The 19,563-nt window shown below is 41.3% G+C and overlaps 1 protein-coding gene across 6 annotated transcripts in view; it reads left to right on the forward strand.

The window, feature by feature from the left end:
* LOC140187049 (band 4.1-like protein 1) overlaps positions 1–19,563 on the forward strand; it is a 337,723-nt gene that overhangs the window by 199,202 nt on the left and 118,958 nt on the right. For all 6 annotated transcript variants that reach the window (XM_072241962.1, XM_072241954.1, XM_072241998.1 and 3 more), the window contains one exon: positions 1,568–1,771. In XM_072241962.1, coding sequence (XP_072098063.1) covers positions 1,568–1,771 — 204 coding nt within the window. The remainder of the gene's footprint in view (positions 1–1,567; positions 1,772–19,563) is intronic.

Genomic DNA, 19,563 nt, shown 5'->3' on the forward strand with positions numbered 1-19,563 from the left:
TTGTCTATTCATTCTTCCTCACTAGTCTCCCACCTGACGCTTATACCTGCAAGTGACCAAAGTTCTTCACCTACCCACTCACCTCCAGTCAAGGCTCCAAACAGCCCTACCAGTTGAAGCAAAATTTCACCTGCAAATTTGTTGGGGTCGTCTACTGTATCTGGTGCTCTCAATACAGCCTCCTCTACATTGGTGAGACCTGTAGTAAATTGGGGGATCATTTTGCTGACCACCTCCACTTCATCCACAAAATAGTTCAATAGTTCCATTTAATATCAGAGAATCAGGTTTATTATCACCGGCACGTGATGTGAAATTTGTTAACTTAGCAGCAGCAGTTCAATGCAATACATAATCTAGCAGAGAGAGAGAGAGAGAAAAAATAATAATAAATAAAATAAAACATAATAAATAAACAAGTAAATCAGTTATGTATATTGACTAGATTATTAAAAAATGTGCAAAAACAGAAATACTGTATATTTAAAAAAAGTGAGGTAGTGTCCAAAGCTTCAATGTCCATTTAGGAATTGGATGGTAGAGGGAAAGAAGCTCATAGTCTTGTTCTCCGCAGACATCCATGAAAACAGAAGAGAGCCCCAAAGAATGAGTGACAGTAAAAAATGCTAGAACCCCAAAGCCCCATGACTCCCCCCGCCCCCTCCCTCACACAAGCAGCAGCAAAGCAATGACCTTCCCCCTTCCCCACTTACTTCAACGAAAAAAGCATCAGCACCCTCCACACACCAAGCATGCAATAGCAAAGCTCTCAAGAAAGACCACCATCTGCTGTACAACAAAATCTAATCACTCACCAGACAATTCAACACACCACAGGCTCCCTCCTTCCCCAGTAAAGGGACAGAGATGTGTCGGCCTTTCACAGCAAATGAGAATACATAAATAAAGCAACTTGCTGATTTGTGACAATAAGGTCTGTGTAAATGCGGAATTTTCCAGAAGTTAACGATGTTAATTCCAATTCCCATTCCCGTTCTGACTAGTTGGTCCATGACTTCCCTCCCCATTCTCTCTTCTCCCCACTCTGGCTCTTGCCTCTTCTCACTTGCCTATTACTTTCTCCTGGTGCCCCTCATCCTTCCTTTATCCAATGGCCCACTCTCCTCTCCTATCTGATTCTTTCTTCTCTAGCCCTTTACCTGTTCTACCTATCATCTTCTCACTTCATTCTCCCCCGCCCCCCCCCCCCCATCCACCTACCTTCCCCTTCTCCAGGCTTCACCTATTACCTGTCAGCTTGTACTCCTTCCCCTCCTCCACTTTTTCCAGTTTTGATGAAAGGTCTTGGTCAAAATCTTTGACTGTTTATATATTTCCATAGGTGCTGCCTGACCTGCTGAGTTCTTCCAGTATTTTGTGTGTGTGTTGCTCTGGATTTCCAGCATCTGCAGAATATATATTTTTTAAAATGTATTCAAAAATTATTTTTAAATGTATTTCTAAATTATTCAAAAATTATTTAGTATTCAAAATATATCTTTAAATATTTTTTAAAAATTGTGATCTTCTGTTAGATTTGAGATTTTTCTTCTCATTCTCCCAACAGAATGCTGAGAAAGACAAAAAAACAGAAACCATCCCAAAAGTTGTTGAAGAGCTAGACCCTGGAGAAACTGATGATGACAAAACTTCAGAAAGGACAACACCAGGCAGAACCCCCAAGTCACCATTAAAAGGATCCAAAAAGCCAAAGACGATGCCATGCAAGGTGATGCTTCTGGATGGCACAGAATTTGAATGTGAGGTGGAGGTAAGAGCCCCCTGCATGTTATGTTTTTTTTTAAAAAAAGTCTTAATTTGAAACAGCCAGCTTGGAATTAGTCCATGAAAGAATTTGCCTACTCTGGAGAAAAGCAGGCAAAGAGGAGATTTAAGTCAGCATATTATGTATGGGAGGCCTGGATAACAGGAATAAAAATGTTCCAGTTTGCTTTGTTGCAAAATCAAGAGGCAGAAGTGCAGAGTTTTAATTTTGAATAGGAGGTGAGGAAAATTATCACTTGTCTGAAACTTGCTGTCTGAGCAGGCGGTGGATTTTGATAGCCACTAAGGTACTGGAGATTACAGGATGTGTCGTAACCCACAATTTTGTCGACTGACATCTCGGAAGTGGGATTGGTATCAAAGCTCTTCAGCCTGCAACGAGATGGTGAATTGAATGACCTCTAAAACTAGTTTATGTCTTTGAAATTTGTGCCTGGAGTGAACTAGCTGCAGGAAGCAAGCCTGGGATTGGTATGGGAGGACTCCAAGCCTATCTGATGTTTGGCTTTGGGCCTTTGTTACCTCATACCAGTCAACGGCCAAAACATACTAGGCAAAATCCTCAGATGGATGATTTCAGTGTTGGTTCTTTGGCAGAAGCCCTTCTATAAGCTGTGGGTGAGCGATCAGATTGTGAGGGAAGGAGAAAGTGGTAAACACTGCAGGGAGGACTGATTGACACTGATTGAGAGTGTGTGGGTGGAGGCTTTGGCATCGAAATGGACCTGTGAGGGGCTCTTCAGCATTCTTACCTGACATCCTAATAAATACAAACCTGCAATCACATATGTCACTAGTTTGAAATACTGTGATGTTCTGCACAGTGCAGACAATTCTATCTTTCATTCCAAGTAGCTTTTCCTGCTACTTGAAATATATTTAAAAAAAGACTCCTGGTTTCCAGTCATAGGCACCCCGAGGCTCTAGGAAGAAACAATCAATGCTTTTTCTGCTAAATCCTGCAAAATCACTGCAAGGTTAACAAGGTCAACAGCATTGACCTCTCCCAGGCAATGAGACCTTGCAGTGACTTGCAGACCATGGCACCAGTCTCCTAAATCAGTCACTATATGCAGAGCTGTGTCCTAGGAAAGAATTACTAGGTAGACAGAGGAAAAGGTACAAGAATGTGCTCAAAGCCTGCCTTCTAGTACCAAATCACAGCTGGTCACTCAAGATGTTGCTTTCTTTTTTGTAAACTATGGTGTTATATCCTCCTCATTTTTGAGGTTCTTTTCCAAAAGAGGAAAGCACTTATATGCATTTGCTTAAAGAGATCTTAACCTCTTCAAAAGGAAGTTGGAACAAACTTGAATAATGTTACATTATTAGACCAAGCTAATGTTTGACAGTGAAAGGTAACATCTCTGGAACTTCAGTTCAAAGTTAATGAAAGTGATCTGAAGTGTTCTCCTTTTAAAAACAAAATGCATCTTCTAACAATTAGCTTTATTTGTCACATGTACATTGAAATATACAGTTGAAATGTTTTTCGAACAACACGGCCCAAGATGTGCTGGGGTCAGCCCACAAGTGTTGCATCACTTCTGCCTCCGGCATAGTACGTCCACAACATAGTATATCCAACCATAAATTATATGTCTTTGGAAAGTGGGAGAAAACTGGAGCTACCAGAGGAAATCCATGTGGTTGCGGGGAGAATGTGCAATTTCCTTCCAGACAGCGGTGGGATAACCCCAGTTTTCCAGCTGGCCCTGTAAGGCAGTATGCTGGCTGCTACGCTGCTGTACTTTGGGTGTCAAATGATCTCTGACGATGGATGTATGGCCTCTAACTGGTACCGTCAGACTGACTTAGACATGATTATCCTATCCTTGTAACAGATTTTGTCAGTTAGGACTATATCAAAATAAAGTAAGTTAATTCAGGTTTGTGATTGGAGTGTTTAAATTATAAATCCTCCTTGGTACAGTAATGATGCTGCTCACTTCAGGCAGTTCCCCATTGTGCCTCTTTACATATTGGCTGATGGAGCAGGTGCAGAGCTGTGTAGTTTGTGATCTTCGGAGGTTATTTATCTTTTTTAATGATTTGTTCAGCCAGATGGTCATGTAATAAGGTGATTGTATGTGGTTAATGAAGGGCCTTTCGCCTCTCAGCTTTGTTGATGAAGTACTCAATGTGTCATTAATTTAGCAACAAATTTATTTATATTGGTACGGGGGAGGGACAACTGCACAGGATCAAAGTTATTTGAAGAGAATTGTAAACTTAGCTCTGCCATGAGCACTAGCCGCCATAGTATCCAGGATATCTTCAAAGAGTGATGCCTCAAAAAGATGGCGTCCATTATTAAGGACCCCCATCACTGAGGTCGTGTCTTGTCTTCATTGCTACCATCAGGAGGGAGGGCCAGAAACAGTCTTTTTCTCTATTATTATGTATTGCACTGTACTGCTACCAGAAAGTCAACAAATTTCACAACATGCCAGTTTGATTAAACCTGATTCCAATTCTGATTCATTCTTCAGCTGAGGAGAATGTTGGGTATCATAATGCTGATAATACCCTTATAATGTGCATGTAGATTTGAGTGAGTAGGGAGTCCAACAGAGAATGCCAGTGTAAAAAGTACAAAGCTATCAGGTGAAAAGGTTTATTATAGAAAACATCATTGCTGCAAGTGTTTTTTTTCTTGGGTAAGCTGCTGTCTATCAACAAGTAACACACACAAAATGCTGGTGGAACACAGCAGGCCAGACAGCATCCATAGGAAGAAACACAGTTGATGTTTCGGGCCGAGACCCTTTGTAAGGTCTAATGGTCTTCTTTCAGTTAGTCCTGACGAAGAGTCTCGGCCCAAAACGTCGACTGAGCTTCTTCCTATAGATGCTGTCTGGCCTGCTGTGTTCCACCAGCATTTTGTGTGTGTTGCTTGAATTTCCAGTATCTGCAGATTTCCTCATGTTTGCATCTATCAGCTAGTCATGTGTTAGCTGTAAAGGTACAGATATTTGATAGTATCTGATTTATCTCCTGATTCTGACTTCATTTTTGTCCTTTCTCATTCTCATTGTTTTTTTTTTTGGTTCCTGACACTTCATATAACCTTCAGTCAAGTTTCTACCACTCTGCTCCCAGTCATTAGTTTCATTTTCATTTGTGGTATCTGCAATCTCTGCCTGAACAGGAACTTGGGTACTATTCAACTTTCAAGCCTATTCCAACTTTTTGGGTTATTTTGTGTAGCTCCAATTATATTTATCTTCTGTCTATCCCCAATTTATTGATCTCAGTTTTGAAATTTTCACCTGGCCATTTGAAATGTGCACCAGGTCGCAATTCAACTGGCTAATTGAGGGAAAAAATGTGCAGTGATTGTCTTCTATACAGAAGTGAGTATACAAGTTCAAAGTAAATTTGTTATCCAAGTACATATATATCACTATATACAACCCTGAGATTTATTTTCTTGCAGGCATACTCAATGTATCTATAGAACAATAACCATAACAGAATCAATGAAAGACAGCCCACCTTGGCGGTCAACCAGATTGCAGAGGACAACAAACTGTTCAAATAAGGTTTTGAAATGACTTGAGATTAAATTTGGAGGAATCAGGAGATCAAGAATCAAAGTAGATCAGAAAGATAAACATATTGGAGAACTGGAATGGTGCAGGGTAGGATCTGTACAGCAGAAATTGGAATGGTCTGATTTGGAGTGGAGTTAGGGTAATGATTTCTGGTCAAGGAAACGCCGGAGTGTTTGCATCTGCAGGTCAAACATTGTTAAGACTAGAGTAGTCTTTGAACCTGCTGGTCAGACGTTGCCAAAACTGTCCAGGATCAAAGGTGGACATTATTGTGGTGATGGATAGTTGAGGAACATTGCACTGGGGTCAAAATCTGCACTTGTAGGATGCTGACATTTCTTAAATTTTATAATGATTTGAAGTGCTGACCTATCTGGCGAGAGAGAACCTTAAAATCTGTTAGTCAATTATCATGGCAGTTGAGTAACAGATACACAGAACAAACCAGATACATGAATGGATCCTAGTAAAACGTGACTGGATCAAGCTGGTAGGCTGACTATGATGGAACGATGTTTTCGTGATTTTTGTTTTCCTTGCTGATTGCACCAATTCCTATCAAATTCTGCATTCAGCACGACGATCGGCAGTGGAGCATTCTTCAGATGAAATATTTAAACCCCTGGAAGCTATGTTTTGCAGGACGCAGTCTTTCGTTGATCTATTTCCTGTCCTCTGATTGTACAAAGCCTTCCAATTCATGCCTGATTGAATAACAAGCATTTTATCTTGTGGTGTAGTAATTGTTGACTTCAGTTTTGAACTCTTGTTGTTCAATTCCAAAGAGTCTTATGGTAAGCAGAAGTTCCTGAGACTATCTAAGTAAACTCCTACATATTCAGTATTGTTAATCTTTTAACATCTTTATTCAAGTAATATATTTCATATTTGAATTCAGGCTCTCTCTCCCTCCCCCATGCTCTCTCTCTCTCAGCTTTCACCCCTTGTTTCCATGCACTACTTCGTGGTTTTACGAATCTTTTCTCTTAACCGTGTGTGTACTGTTATTACATGTCAGAGTAAGAAATGTCTTATTTTTATGGAGAAAAAACATTGTGACCTCCAGTACTATAGTCTAGTTTAAAGATCCCTTGCCTTGTTAATATTTAAATAGCTGAAATCAATTTCTGTGCCACCTCTCTCCCCACTTTACCACTATTTCTAGCTTAAATTTATATTCCTTCAGGTTCGGCAGCCAGGTGCATTTTATATTCTATTGTCTCTTGATCAATCATTATGATCTATTTCGATCATTGCATTTTAAATTGTTGACAGTAGATGTTCATATTTTTTCTAGAAATTCAGTTGCGCATGCTGCCTATATTCCTTTCTCTTCCCCACCCTTCAGTGAAATGTTACAATTAGAATTTTCTGTTAATTTTGTGTCATCTCTGAAATTCCATTGAGCACGCTTAATAATAGGGGGCAAGAGATGACATTGACTGTGTAACACAACTTTTTAGAGCGTCGCTCTGAAGATTGGACCATGTTGAACTGGGATTGGCTTGTGGTTATAGGGGTCTTCTGGGTCTACACACTCTTCCCGGTGCAGTGCTTCACTGAGACCCCTCTTGCATTTAATCACACTGCATTCACCTTAACTCTAGCTCTTACTACAACCCCCCCCCTCAATTTCCTCAACGCTTCAGTGACCCCTCCCACTACAACAATTACTCACTTCCCTCACTTCCTCCACTACCATCTTGAACCCTACGCCAAAAACGCTTGTCGATTCCCCAGTCTACTGAGATCTGAAAGGAAGCTTTGATGAACATTACTACGTTTGTATTTCCACCTCCCACCAACCTTTCCATTCCAATAACTTAAACCGTTGGTGAGACCCATCCCCTTTCCTACACCACCCTTCACTTGCTAGATGACTTCTTTCCCTGCCCCCAACCAAATCACAGCCAACCCAGCAAAGTCTCTCCATCTTCACCCACTCTCTCTGCCTCCAGTCCACCCTAATCACTGTAGCATAGACTCTGAAACAATTGTTGCTATATCTATTTCATGCATCTTCCTAGGTGAATTAGGTTTTCAAGGCTTTTCAGATATGAATTTGAAGCTTAGTAAGTCTCTGATTACCTGCACATTATACACAGTATCCGACAAAATGAAAAGCTACTTTAAAAAGCCCACTCTTATAACTTTCAAGTCCAAGACTCTCGCCAGGAAAACAGCTTAATTTTTGAATGACTTTTAAAATGTGAGGCTTGCACCATTCTGCATGTTCATTTAATAATAACAAAATATAGGCAGTATCTATATAAAGAGAAATGGAGTCTTCGGCTTAAAATGTTTAACACTTTAACAAAATTGGGCAAGACAGAGCACAGTTTGGTTTTAAGTTGCAGGAAATGGGGAGAAAGTTGGAAAAGCGCAAAGGAAACAATCTGATAGGTGAGGCTCGTATTATCATGGGGATGCAGTTCATGAGTGGGAATGGGAGGAATGAAGCTGGGAGAAGGCAAAGGAATATAAAAGCTATGTAACACAGAAGTGTAGGAAATAATCCATTAGCTCAGGTCATACTCGTGATGAGTCAAAAACTAAGCCAGTGTTATAGCTGGATGACTTGCAACAGAATTGCTCAATTTCAGTGCAAATGAAGAAAGTAAGTTGCCCATGGTTATAGGATTTAATATTGAGTTGGGAAGGCTGCAACATGGTCATACAAAGATGAGATGCTATTCCTCAAGCTTGAATTGGGTCTTGTTGTAACTGTCCACATTGTCACAGAGAGATAGGTCAGCATGGGAGTAGTCATCCAATTGGTGTTTGGTTTTTCCAATATGGTGGAGACCATGCTGTGGACAACAAATGCAGTACACTAGATTGGAGGAAGTGCACGTGAATGACTGCTTCACATGAAGGAACAGTTTAGCTCTCAAAATGATTGAAGGGGAAGAAGTAAAAGGTGCATCTTTTGTAGTTTGGGGAAAATTCCTGTATCATTCCTCTCCTCCTAAGCAAACTGAGGAAAAGAATCTGAATTAGGCTGCATTATCAATGTGAGTTTGTGGCTGATCTAGTATTTTCTGCTTTTTTTTCCCCCATATCCTTTTATTTACCTCTGTGTTGATTTATATTTGAAAACTAAACGTCCATAGCCTCCTGAGAACAGCATACCGGAGGTTTACAACTCTCTGTGCAGAAGAGATTCCTCTTTATCACCCTGCCCCTTAGTTCTAGACCACTCGACCTTTATCTCGTCAATCCTTTGCAGTTCTCCTGTGAATGTATTTACCAACTCTCAAACGTGATGAACATCCTCTTTCATACCAACTTGAATGTTAAGATTTGAAGTAGGAGTTTGGAATCTTCATTTGACTGTTTTGAGATTCCAATCTTTGTTGGGACCAGTCATATTTCCTACCTCTGATTGAGAATGGGTTATAACTGGGAAAGATATTTGCACAGAATGAAATATCTTTTTTAATTAAGCAAGGACATCAGAAAAATAGTTGTCAAGAGGCAGCACTTACTCTAGTTCTGCATTTTGACCTACAGCAGAGATTACATTGCTTTTTCTTGGTAATTTTTTTAAAATCAATTTCAGCTGTATGTTAAGGTTAATACTTGACATTTTCAGTGGTTTCAGAGTGATTTGCTAAGCTGCAATGTGCAAACTTTCATCCAGTTCATTTTCAATTGTGCTTAGAAACAGTGGATCAAGCAAATTGTATTAATTCAAGGGATAAAGCTCTTGAGCAGCCCAGGTATGACACAGCTCAGACACAAGAGGAAACATTAACATCAAAATGATTTAGTTTGGTGAAGTTGCAGAAGCGAAGCTGAAATGACTTATTATCGTTACGTTTTTACTGCTATTTATTATCTGCATGGCTATTTTTAAACCCATTTCCTAATCTCGCCTCGTATGTAATGTGAAGTTTGAAGGAAGAATTCTCCTTTTCCAAAAGTAGTCATATGCGGCAAAGTATTGATTTCTATTCAGGAAGTGAAACATAGATTGTTATCCTTGTGAATTAAAGCTGCCTGCATCTGAACTGGGTCATGTGTTTTGTTTAATTACTTGAACTTTCTGGAAACCCAGATGAAGGACAGATACAGGTGGTGTGAAAGTTTATTCTAAAATAAGCAACCTGTTGCAGCTACTCAGTGAATCTGGATGCACCTGAGGTGAGATGGTTTTGGTTAATGGCCTTTCAGAAATGAAAACATAGAATCTGGTTTAGAAAATGAATATGAATATAAATTCCACAGATTCACCACCCTTTGAAAGAAATTCCTCCTTATCTCTGTTCTAGAGGGACATCCTTCTCTTCAGAGGCCTGGGCCATCTGATCCTTGACTTCCCCACTATAGGAATAATTCTCTCCATGTCCACTGTATCTAGGCCTATCAGTATTTGATAGGTTTCAGTGAGAACCCCCTCCCCCCCATTCTTCTAAACTCCAGCGAGTACAGCCCAGAGCCATCAAACACTCCTCATTTGTAGATCTGACATGAAACACATATCCCAATATTAATGAGGCAGAAGCAATGTCAGAAATTGGACAAAAGGTTGTGACTTACAACCTTCATTTGTCCTTCACACTAAATCATGCAGCTAATCATGCATGTGTGAATGAAAGGGCTCCTCCATGGATATGGATTTCATTATTACTTTGAAGATAGGCTGGATTGAAATTATTGCAGTGTCTGTGTACTGGAAAATGCTGCAGTCTGAGGGCCAAGTGATGAGATGTGGGATACATTACTTCTACTTAATCATTTGAGTGAGGTAGCATAATTGTTCTATTCCCCACTCTGGCCTCTTGCCTCTTCTCCTCACCTACCTATCACCTCCCACTGGTGCCCCTCCCTCATCCCTTTCTCCCAAGATCCCCTATACTCTCCTAGTACCTTCCTCCTTTTTCAGCCCTTTTATGTTTCTTACCCACTTGGCTTCACCTATCACCTTCGAGCTATTCTCCTTCCCTCCCCCAACCTTCTTATTCTGGCGTCTTCTCCCTTTTTTTCCAGTCCTGATGAAGGGTCTTGGCCTGAAATGTTGACTGTTTATAAATTTCCATAGATGCTGCCTGACCTGCTGAATTCTTCCAGCAACTTGTGTGTAATACCTGCATTTATTGTCCACCCTCCACTGATTCTGAACTGAGCAAGCAGCTGGTGCTTTGGGAGTTGTGTATAGTCCAAACTGGATAGGGATGAGCAGATTTCCTTCTCTAAGCTAGCTGAATCTTCACCACATGGTTGTTTCACAGTTACCTATACCATAACTAAGTTTGTTTTAAGTGCATAAATTTATATTCCCCAACTGCTGTGGTGGGATTTGAACTCATCTCTGGATCAGTGGTTCAAAGCACTGACTGCTAATCCAGCAGCATTACTAGTCTGCCACTGCATTGCATGAGCGAGAGACCCAGTAGAGTGCAGTTCAGTGTTTTTCTTCTCCCCCGCATGCTGGATACCTCAGTTTTCCATCATCTTTATAACTTCCCTGTGCACTTTCACAGTGTTGATTTACTACCGAGCAGACAGCAGGCAAGTCTGTGGCAGCTGTGACCTCAGCAAGCAGCTACTTTCTGTGAAAGTGTGAATTAATAACCATATAACAATTACAGCACGGAAACAGGCCATCTCGGCCCTTCCAGTCCGTGCCGAACTGTTAATCTCACCTAGTCCCACGGACCTGCACTCAGCCCATAACCCTCCATTCCTTTCCTGTCCATATATCTATCCAATTTAACTTTAAATGACAACATCGATCCTGCCTCAACTACTTCTGCTGGAAGCTCGTTCCACACAGCTACCACTCTCTGAGTAAAGAAGTTCTCCCTCATGTTACCCCTAAACTTTTGCCCTTTAACTCTCAACTCATGGCCTCTTGTTTGAATCTTCCCCACTCTCAATGGAAAAAGCCTATCCACGTCAACTCTATCAATCCCCCTCATAATTTTAAACACCTCTATCAAGTCTCCCCTCAACCTTCTACGCTCCAAAGAATAAAGACCTAACTTATTCAACCTTTCACTGTAACTTAGGAGATGAAACCCAGGCAATGTTTTAGTAAACCTCCTCTGTACTCTCTCTATTTTATTGACATCTTTCGTATAATTCGGTGACCAGGACTGTACACAATACTCCAAATTTGACCTTACCAATGCCTTGTACAATTTCAACATCACATCCCAACTCCTACACTCAATGCTCTGATTAATAAATACCAGCATACCAAAAGCTTTCTTCACCACCCTATCCACATGAGATTCCACCTTCAGGGAACTATGCACCATTATTCCTAGATTCCTCTGTTCTACAGCATTCTTCAGTGCCCTACCATTTACCATCTATGTCCTATTTTGATTAGTCCTACCAAAATGTAGCACCTCACATTTTTCAGCATTAAACTCCCTCTGCCATCTTTCAGCCCACTCTTCTAACTGTCCTAAATCTCCCTGCAAGCTTTGGAAACCTTCCTCATCATCCACAACACCACCTATCATCTGCATACTTACTAATCCAATTTACCACCCCATCCAGATCATTAATGTATATGACAAACAACATTGGACCCAGTACAGATCCCTGAGGCACACCGCTACACACCGTCCTCCAATCCAACACACAGTTATCCACCACTACTCTCTGGCGTCTCCCATTTAGCTGAATCCATTTTACTACTTCGATAATAATGCCTAATGATTGAACCTTCCAAACTAACCTTCCGTGTGGAACCTTGTCAAAGGCCTTACTGAAGTCCATATAGACAACATCCACCACTTTACCCTTGTCAACTTTCCTAGTTACCTCATCAAAAAATTCAATAAGATTTGTCAAACATGACCTTCCATGCACAAATCCATGTTGACTGTTCCTAATCAGACCCTGTCTATCCAGATAATTATATATACCATCTCTAAGAATACTTTCCATCAATTTACCCACCACTGACGTCAAACTCACAGGCCGGTAATTGCCAGGTTTACTCTTAGAACCCTTTTTAAACAATGGAACAACATGAGCAATACTCCAATCCTCCGGCACCATCCCCGTTTCTAATGACATTTGAAATATTTCTGTCAGAGCCCCTGCTATTTCCACACTAACTTCCCTCAAGGTCCTAGGGAATACCTTGTCCAGACCCGGAGGCTTCGCCACTTTTATATTCCTTAAAAGCCCCAGAACTTCCTCTTCTTTAATTGTCATACTTTCCATAACCACCCTTCTTGTTTCCTTTACCTTACACAATTCAATATCCTTCTCCTTAGTGAATATCGAAGAAAAGAAATCTCCCCCATCTCTTTTGGCTCTGCACATAGCCGTCCACTCTGATTCTCTAAGGGACCAATTTTATCCCTCACTATCCTTTTGCCACTAACATAACTGTAGGAACCCTTTGGATTTATTTTCACCTTACTTGCCAAAGCAGTCTCTTATCTTCTTTTAGGTTTTCTAATTTCTTTCTTAAGATGCTTTTTACATTCTTTATGTTCCTCGAGTACCTCATTAACCCCAAGCTTCCTATATTTATTGAAGATCCCTCTCTTTTTCCGAACCAATTTTCCAATATCCCTTGAAAACCATGGCTGTCTCAAACTTTTAACCTTTCCTTTCAACCTAACAGGAACATAAAGATTCTGAACCCTCAGAATTTCACCTTTAAATGACCTCCATTTCTCTATTACATCCTTCCCATAAAACAAATTGTCCCAATCCACTCCTTCTAAATCCTTTTGCATCTCCTCAAAGTTAGCCTTTCTCCAATCAAAAATCTCAATCCTAGGTCCAGTCCTATCCTTCTCCATAATTACACTGAAACTAATGGTATTGTGATCACTTGACCAGAAGTGCTCCCCCACACATACCTCTGTCACCTGCCCTGTCTCATTGTACTCCCCTCTTTTTTAGAGAAGACCTCAGTAATCATTTCTTAAAGGAAGGAGGTCACAAGTTAGTAATTTTTGTTTCTATGATTCCTGATTTGGGATCAAAATTTGTTAGACCATAAGACATAGAGCATAATTAGGCCATTCAGCCCATTGAGTCTGCTCCACCATGGCTGATTCCAGATCCCACTCAACCCCATACATCTGTCTTTTCATCATAACCTTGATGCCCTGACCTATCAATTTTCACTTTAAATACACCCACAGTCTTGGCTTCCGCAGCTACCTATAGCAGAGCATTTCAAAGATTCACTGCTCTTTGGTTAAAAAAAATTCCCCCTTACCTCTGTTCTAAATGGTCATTCCCCAATTTTGAGGCTGTTCCCTCTAGTTCTGGACACCCCACCAGAGGAAACATCCTCTCCACATCCATCCTTGTTTAGTCCTTTCAACATTAGGTCTCAATGAGATCCTCTTGCATACTTCTAATTTGCAATGATTACAGGCCTAGAGCTGCCAAATACTCCTCAATATTGCCCATTTACCACAACAAAGATGTGTGAAATCTAGTTTCTTGGAGAACATGTTATAAAATTCAGGGATGAGGGAATGGATTTTGTTGGTTTGGAGGCTCTGAATGTGCAAAATTGTTGGTATACAACAGCATGGAACACGGATTGAATGGCAGACAGGACGAAGGCAGTACTATGACGCCAAAGGCACAAGAAAAGACAAAGTTCAGGTTGAAGTTCAAGTTTAGTTACCATTCAATCATGCACGAATACGCATGAATATAGCCAAATGAAACAGCATTACTGCAGGGCCATGGTGCAATCCAGTACCAACAATCACACACAGCATAAGGCATAATAACGTGCTTTGCTATCTTATATGTGCTGTAATATATTTGAAGACCCAGAGTCCATGAATGTTCAGCAACCTGTATGGCTTGTCTTCTGCCGATCGAAGACTGGGGCCAGCAACGACTCCAACACCGTTCTCCTGGATGTCTATACACAGGTGACACTGCTTGAGTCTTAGTCCTTGCTACGACAGAAGCCATGCACAGCTCTCCCATTGTTCGCCCCTGCTGTCCGCCAATAAATCAGTGAATCAGACCTGCAGCATTCCACATTAACAGTGTCCAACCGGGTGTTGCGATCACAAGGAAAGTGATTGAGACGATCACTTGCTGTTAGACTGCATACCTTCTTCAAGCTCTGACTCCTCTGACGCAGGCAACAGCACGATCTGCTCCTGAAGTTTCTCTGCCAGAGCAACTCGCTGATGGGGCAGGCTGCAGTATTTTAAGTTCTTAATGACCTGCTGGGTCTTGGGATCATAAAAAAATAAGGTTAAAACGAGACAATAACGCCTTTGGTTGACTCTGTGGAAGTAGCTGCGATCAAATATGCCGCCATCTACCAGAAACAGTTGTGAATGAAAATAGGAGAATAGGTAATAAAATATTGATCTCTGTGTTGAGTCCAGTAGATCGTGCCAAATCAACAGATAACGACTTGTACTGAGTTTCATTGTCCACTGATGAAAGAAGAATTTGAAGGGGAATGGGATGGAGAATTAAAACATCAGGCAAACAGCCAATTAGGGTCACAGACTGAACAAATGTTACACAGTGCCATGACAGACCCGTTGTTTGGTCTTGCCTGTGTACAGAAGATGGTGTCATCAGCAGTAAAATAGTGAATAGCTGTTTCTCTTGCGTGTGTTTAAGGGCCTGAATGATAGGATGGGAAAAGGTCATGTGTTGTTCCCTGTCCTTGTTCAAGAAAGTTCTGTTGTAAGGAGGAGGACGAGGAGGAGTGGTCCTTTTGAAATGCTGAAAAGGAAAGGAAGGCGCCATGTGCTTGATGGTAGCTTCACGTGGGAGGAAATGCTGTGGCAAAGGATGATCCATAGAACATGGAAAATGGTGGGATAAGAGGTACAAAAAGCTAGTAAACCAGAATACGGTTCATTATCACTGACATATGTCATGAAATTTGTTCTGTGGTAATAGTACACTTGTCCTTTACGTACCTTGTGGCACATTGGGCAATGAGCTTGCCATTTTTTTCTTGATGAGGCCGAGTTGCTAGCTCGACACTCAACCCAGCGTGGATGGAAAGCGTGTGAGGAGCTGGCCGGATTCAAACCCAGGACTACTTGCCTCCAGGTCTGGTGCGGATGCCTCTACACCACTGGCTGGCAACAGCACAGTGCAGGACATCAAAAAATGATTATAAGTAACAATAAGTAAATGGAGCAAAGAAGGAATAGTGAGATAGTATTCACAAGCCTTTCAGAAATCTGATGGGAGAGTGGAAGAAGCTATTCCTAAAATATTGTGGCTTCTGTACCTTTTCTCTGGTTGTAGTGAGAAGAGGTTATATTCCTAGTGGTGAAGGTCTTTAATGATGGATGCCCCCTTCGTCTTTTGAGGATGCCCTTGATGGTGGGGAGGGTTGTGCCCACGATGGAGCTGGTTGAGTCTGCAGCCTCTTACGATCCCGTGCATCGAAGCCTCCATGCAGGTGGTGATACAACCCATCAAAATGCTCTCAGTGGTACATTTGTAGAAATTTGCCAGGGTCTTTAGTCAAAGTGGAAAATCAGGGAATGCTACGCTATGAAACATTCCCTTTGGTTTTAGCCTGAGCTTCACATTAAATGCAAGCTTTAACTTTAAGTGTATTACTGAGGAATCCGAAATTCAAACCCCTCACTTTCATTAAGTATGAGACTTGATATCCAGGTGTGCTTCAGGCAAAGAATAAAGAAAATCTATTTATTAAACCCTTAATTTGATCCCTTGTTTAATAAAAAACACATTCTCGAAACAGCTTTAGCAGAAGTAATGTTGTTTGCACTGAGCCTGGTGCAAGTTGCGCTGCTAATGCTCTTTGGACACCAAATTGTGGGCTGAACTGATCTAATTAACTTGGTAAGCGCTGTTGAGTGCGGGGAAAATAGTATTTTCATTCCTGTATGAGCTTTATGGAGATCAAAGGAGGAGGAGAATGATCCATTTTAGATGGAAGATTGATGCAAATTAGCAAGAATGAAACAACACCAAAATGAAAGAGCATTTACTGAACGAATTACCACCTGCTGGTGATTTTATTTTTGTGCTCGACACAAAAGTGCTTGCATCAGATGAAATGACTAACCCCCACTTGTTGTTGCATATTGACTGCAGCTCAGAAGCTCCATTGTGCCCTTATTTGATATTAACCTACAAACTTGCTAACCTGTGGGCACATTAGCAAGACAAAGCTGTTCCTATTGCCTGTTTCTCATGTGGATTCAGTAAGTTCCATCATTATTGTATGTGACTCCACTAAATCCTTATCTTCATAAACTAAGGAGAATTCATTACAGTAGGAAAGATCCAGGCTTGATACCGCCCCAAAAGGTTTATTGACTGGTAGCAGGGAAGGTGGCATAAGGAAAGGCAAGAATTAGTGCCGGAAGTATTGGCTTGGTGGGTGATGGTACCTTTAATTTCCCAACAAAATTTTTAAATTGTTTATTCATTCATGAGACACAGGTGTCAATGTCAAGGCATGTGTTTCTTATCCAATCCTGATTATCCCTGAACTGCATTAAGAGTTAACCACCCGTGTTTCTAGATCCACAAAAAGGCCAAGCAATTACAAATAAAAAAACAATTGGAAAAACATTCCAAACTAACAACAAGTAGGTCTGTTCAGCAGGTTTTCCTTTCCGGAAGGATGGTTGCAGGATGTAGGTGTGACTGCAAATGCCAACAGTATTTATTTTTGGCCATCACGAATTGTCAATGAGAGGACAACGATGAGTCACTATTTTGAACACCTGTAGTTCTAATGAAGACACCGCTGAGTCGAGTCATCCAGTGAAGATAGAGGCGGATATAATTGAGACGGGGACAGAGCTGGGGTTACTGTCCTTCTCAAATCGTCTGATCGTGGAGAGCAGGCTGATGAGTGATTAAACATAATCAATTCATTATTATAATTTGAGTGTCTTCTGGGAAGGAATGAAAACATCAACTTTGAATGACTTGCTCATTTTAACAACATTGCCTCTGCAACTGGCCTTTTTCCTGTCTATAGTTAGGACAGAGTGGTCTCCTTGTCTTCTGGCCCAGTACGAGATATAGCAGGAGAGTAAACGCCAAGCAAGTAAGTCTCAGCTACGTGGCCTGCACATGAGGTGAACAGGTTAGCAACTTCATGGGGCAGATCTTGGACTGACTGTTCCTAGACTGTGCAGTTTCTTCCATGCAGATCCAGGAGAGGAGTCCATTAATGAGAGGTTGGCTCTTGGCTCGTCAGCAAAGTCCATGGCACCACAAAGCTGCTCTCTGTACCTCCAGAGTGGCATTAATGACTGGCAAACTCCTGTTGACAGGCTTACTGCTGTCAAAGTTGAAATTGAATGTTTATGAATCTTTGATATTCAAGGTCAAGAAAAAAACATTTTAAGAAGTAAATAAATTTTCAAATATTTTCCATAAAGAATAGTGACTGGCACGTCTCTCTTGCCCCCACTCACATCCTCTTTTCAGACCCTCTGACGGTGGTGTCTGAAAAGAGGATGCCGTCCAAGTTGCATGCCATCTTGGACAATGTCTCCCATCCCATCTTGGACAATGTCTCCCATCCTCTACATAATGTACTGGTTGGGCACAGGAGTACATTCAGCCAGAGACTCATTCCACTGAGATGCAGCACAGAGTGTCATAGGAAGCCTGTGGCCATCAAACTTTACAGCTCCTCCCTTGGAGGGTCAGACACCCTGAGCCAATAGGCTGGTCCTGGACTTATTTCCTGGCATTTACATATTACTATTTAATTATTTATGGTTTTATATTGCTTTATTTATACTCTATTCTCGGTTGGTGCAACTGTAACGAAAACCAATTTCCCTCGGGATCAATAAAGTATGACTATGGCTATACACCCACTGTCATTCTATGCTATTCTTCAAACTTAACCTGCATCGTTCACTTTGGGACCATCCAGAGCTCCTCAGGACAGTGGTGGCTTCTGGTCCTTGTGTCAATGGATGACTGCAGGTATGAATAGTGCAGGCAATATTACAGGCCCTTTTGGCTAGCTGGACAATTTCCAAGTGGAAAAAGGTCTTTTGTTATGGAGTTAACTGTGAATGGGCCATTACAAGATTGGCCAATCTTGCAATACTGGACAAACATGGACTGCCGTGACCAGTTTCCCAACCTGGGGTCCACAGACTCCTTGCTTAATTGTATTGGTCCGTGGCATAAAAAAGATTGGGATCCCCTGGTCTAGACCCTGCCTCTATTTTTAGGTACCAAGTTGTGGTTAGGAACTTTGAATGCATGGTTGTACTGCAGCCTGTGCCTGAGAATTGTAGACTCCTGGGTTATTAGCTGCCGATTTGGGTGGTTTTTGGTGCAAGCTCTGTTTCGTTAACTTCCTCTTGCTATTTTTTTTATTGTTTACAAATTTTATGCACTCCATTTAAAAAGGAAAATACTCCAATACATGACAGCTTCCTCTGTCACACTTGCTTGCCATTTGAAAAGTGGTTAAAGTGTATGCCGATTTAGCAAAGTGGCTGTCATCTGCTTCATGCATCAATGGGCTTAAAGATAACAGCATCAAATGTCATGTAAGCAGCTTCTAAGCTATGCACAGGACAGTCCCTGACATGGGTCTCACATGCGAGTTGGGCTGATTGAAAGGATATAACTGCAACTGCCTCCCTCATGAAGACACTGTGCAAATTTCTATTTGAATTTAATTATGTACTGGTCAAAAGCTAAGCTTCGGGGATAAGGCAGAGTAGGTAGCAGACTCTTGATGTACATCCACCTTTCCTCCTTCGGCGTGAACTCCTTTTTTCCGTTAAGCACAGTGCCATTAGCATACTGTCGGATCACTTAGAGTACGAACTGTGATGAATACTTACTGAAGAACCCGTGGGGATGATTGTACGTGTCTTTAAGAAAAGGCCAGAACCAGACAGCAACCACACATTTCGCAATCAGATTTCAAACAACGAAGCAGAAAATTCCAAGAACACCTATTTCAGTAGGAATGCAGTGCTGAAGGATAGGGCCATTAGTTTCGGTTTAAGATTATCTTGTATAATTAAAATACCAAGTGCAATAAGGTGCACACTCTCTGGAAAAAGGCTTCCATGAACCACTTCCTGCCGACCACCTAAATTCTGCAGTAGACATGAGCACGACATGAAGGTTCCTTCTTGGTCCTGCACACTTCAAGCTCCCATCTTGACTGCAAGCTTTGCAGGGTGAACTACAGATCCTAAGTTGTTTCTGACAGGCGTTCGCACAGGCAAAATTGGAAGCAGAGTTTTAAGTAATTATC

Source organism: Mobula birostris, chromosome 2, assembly GCF_030028105.1.
Source record: "Mobula birostris isolate sMobBir1 chromosome 2, sMobBir1.hap1, whole genome shotgun sequence".
Taxonomy (NCBI): Eukaryota; Metazoa; Chordata; class Chondrichthyes; order Myliobatiformes; family Myliobatidae; genus Mobula; species Mobula birostris.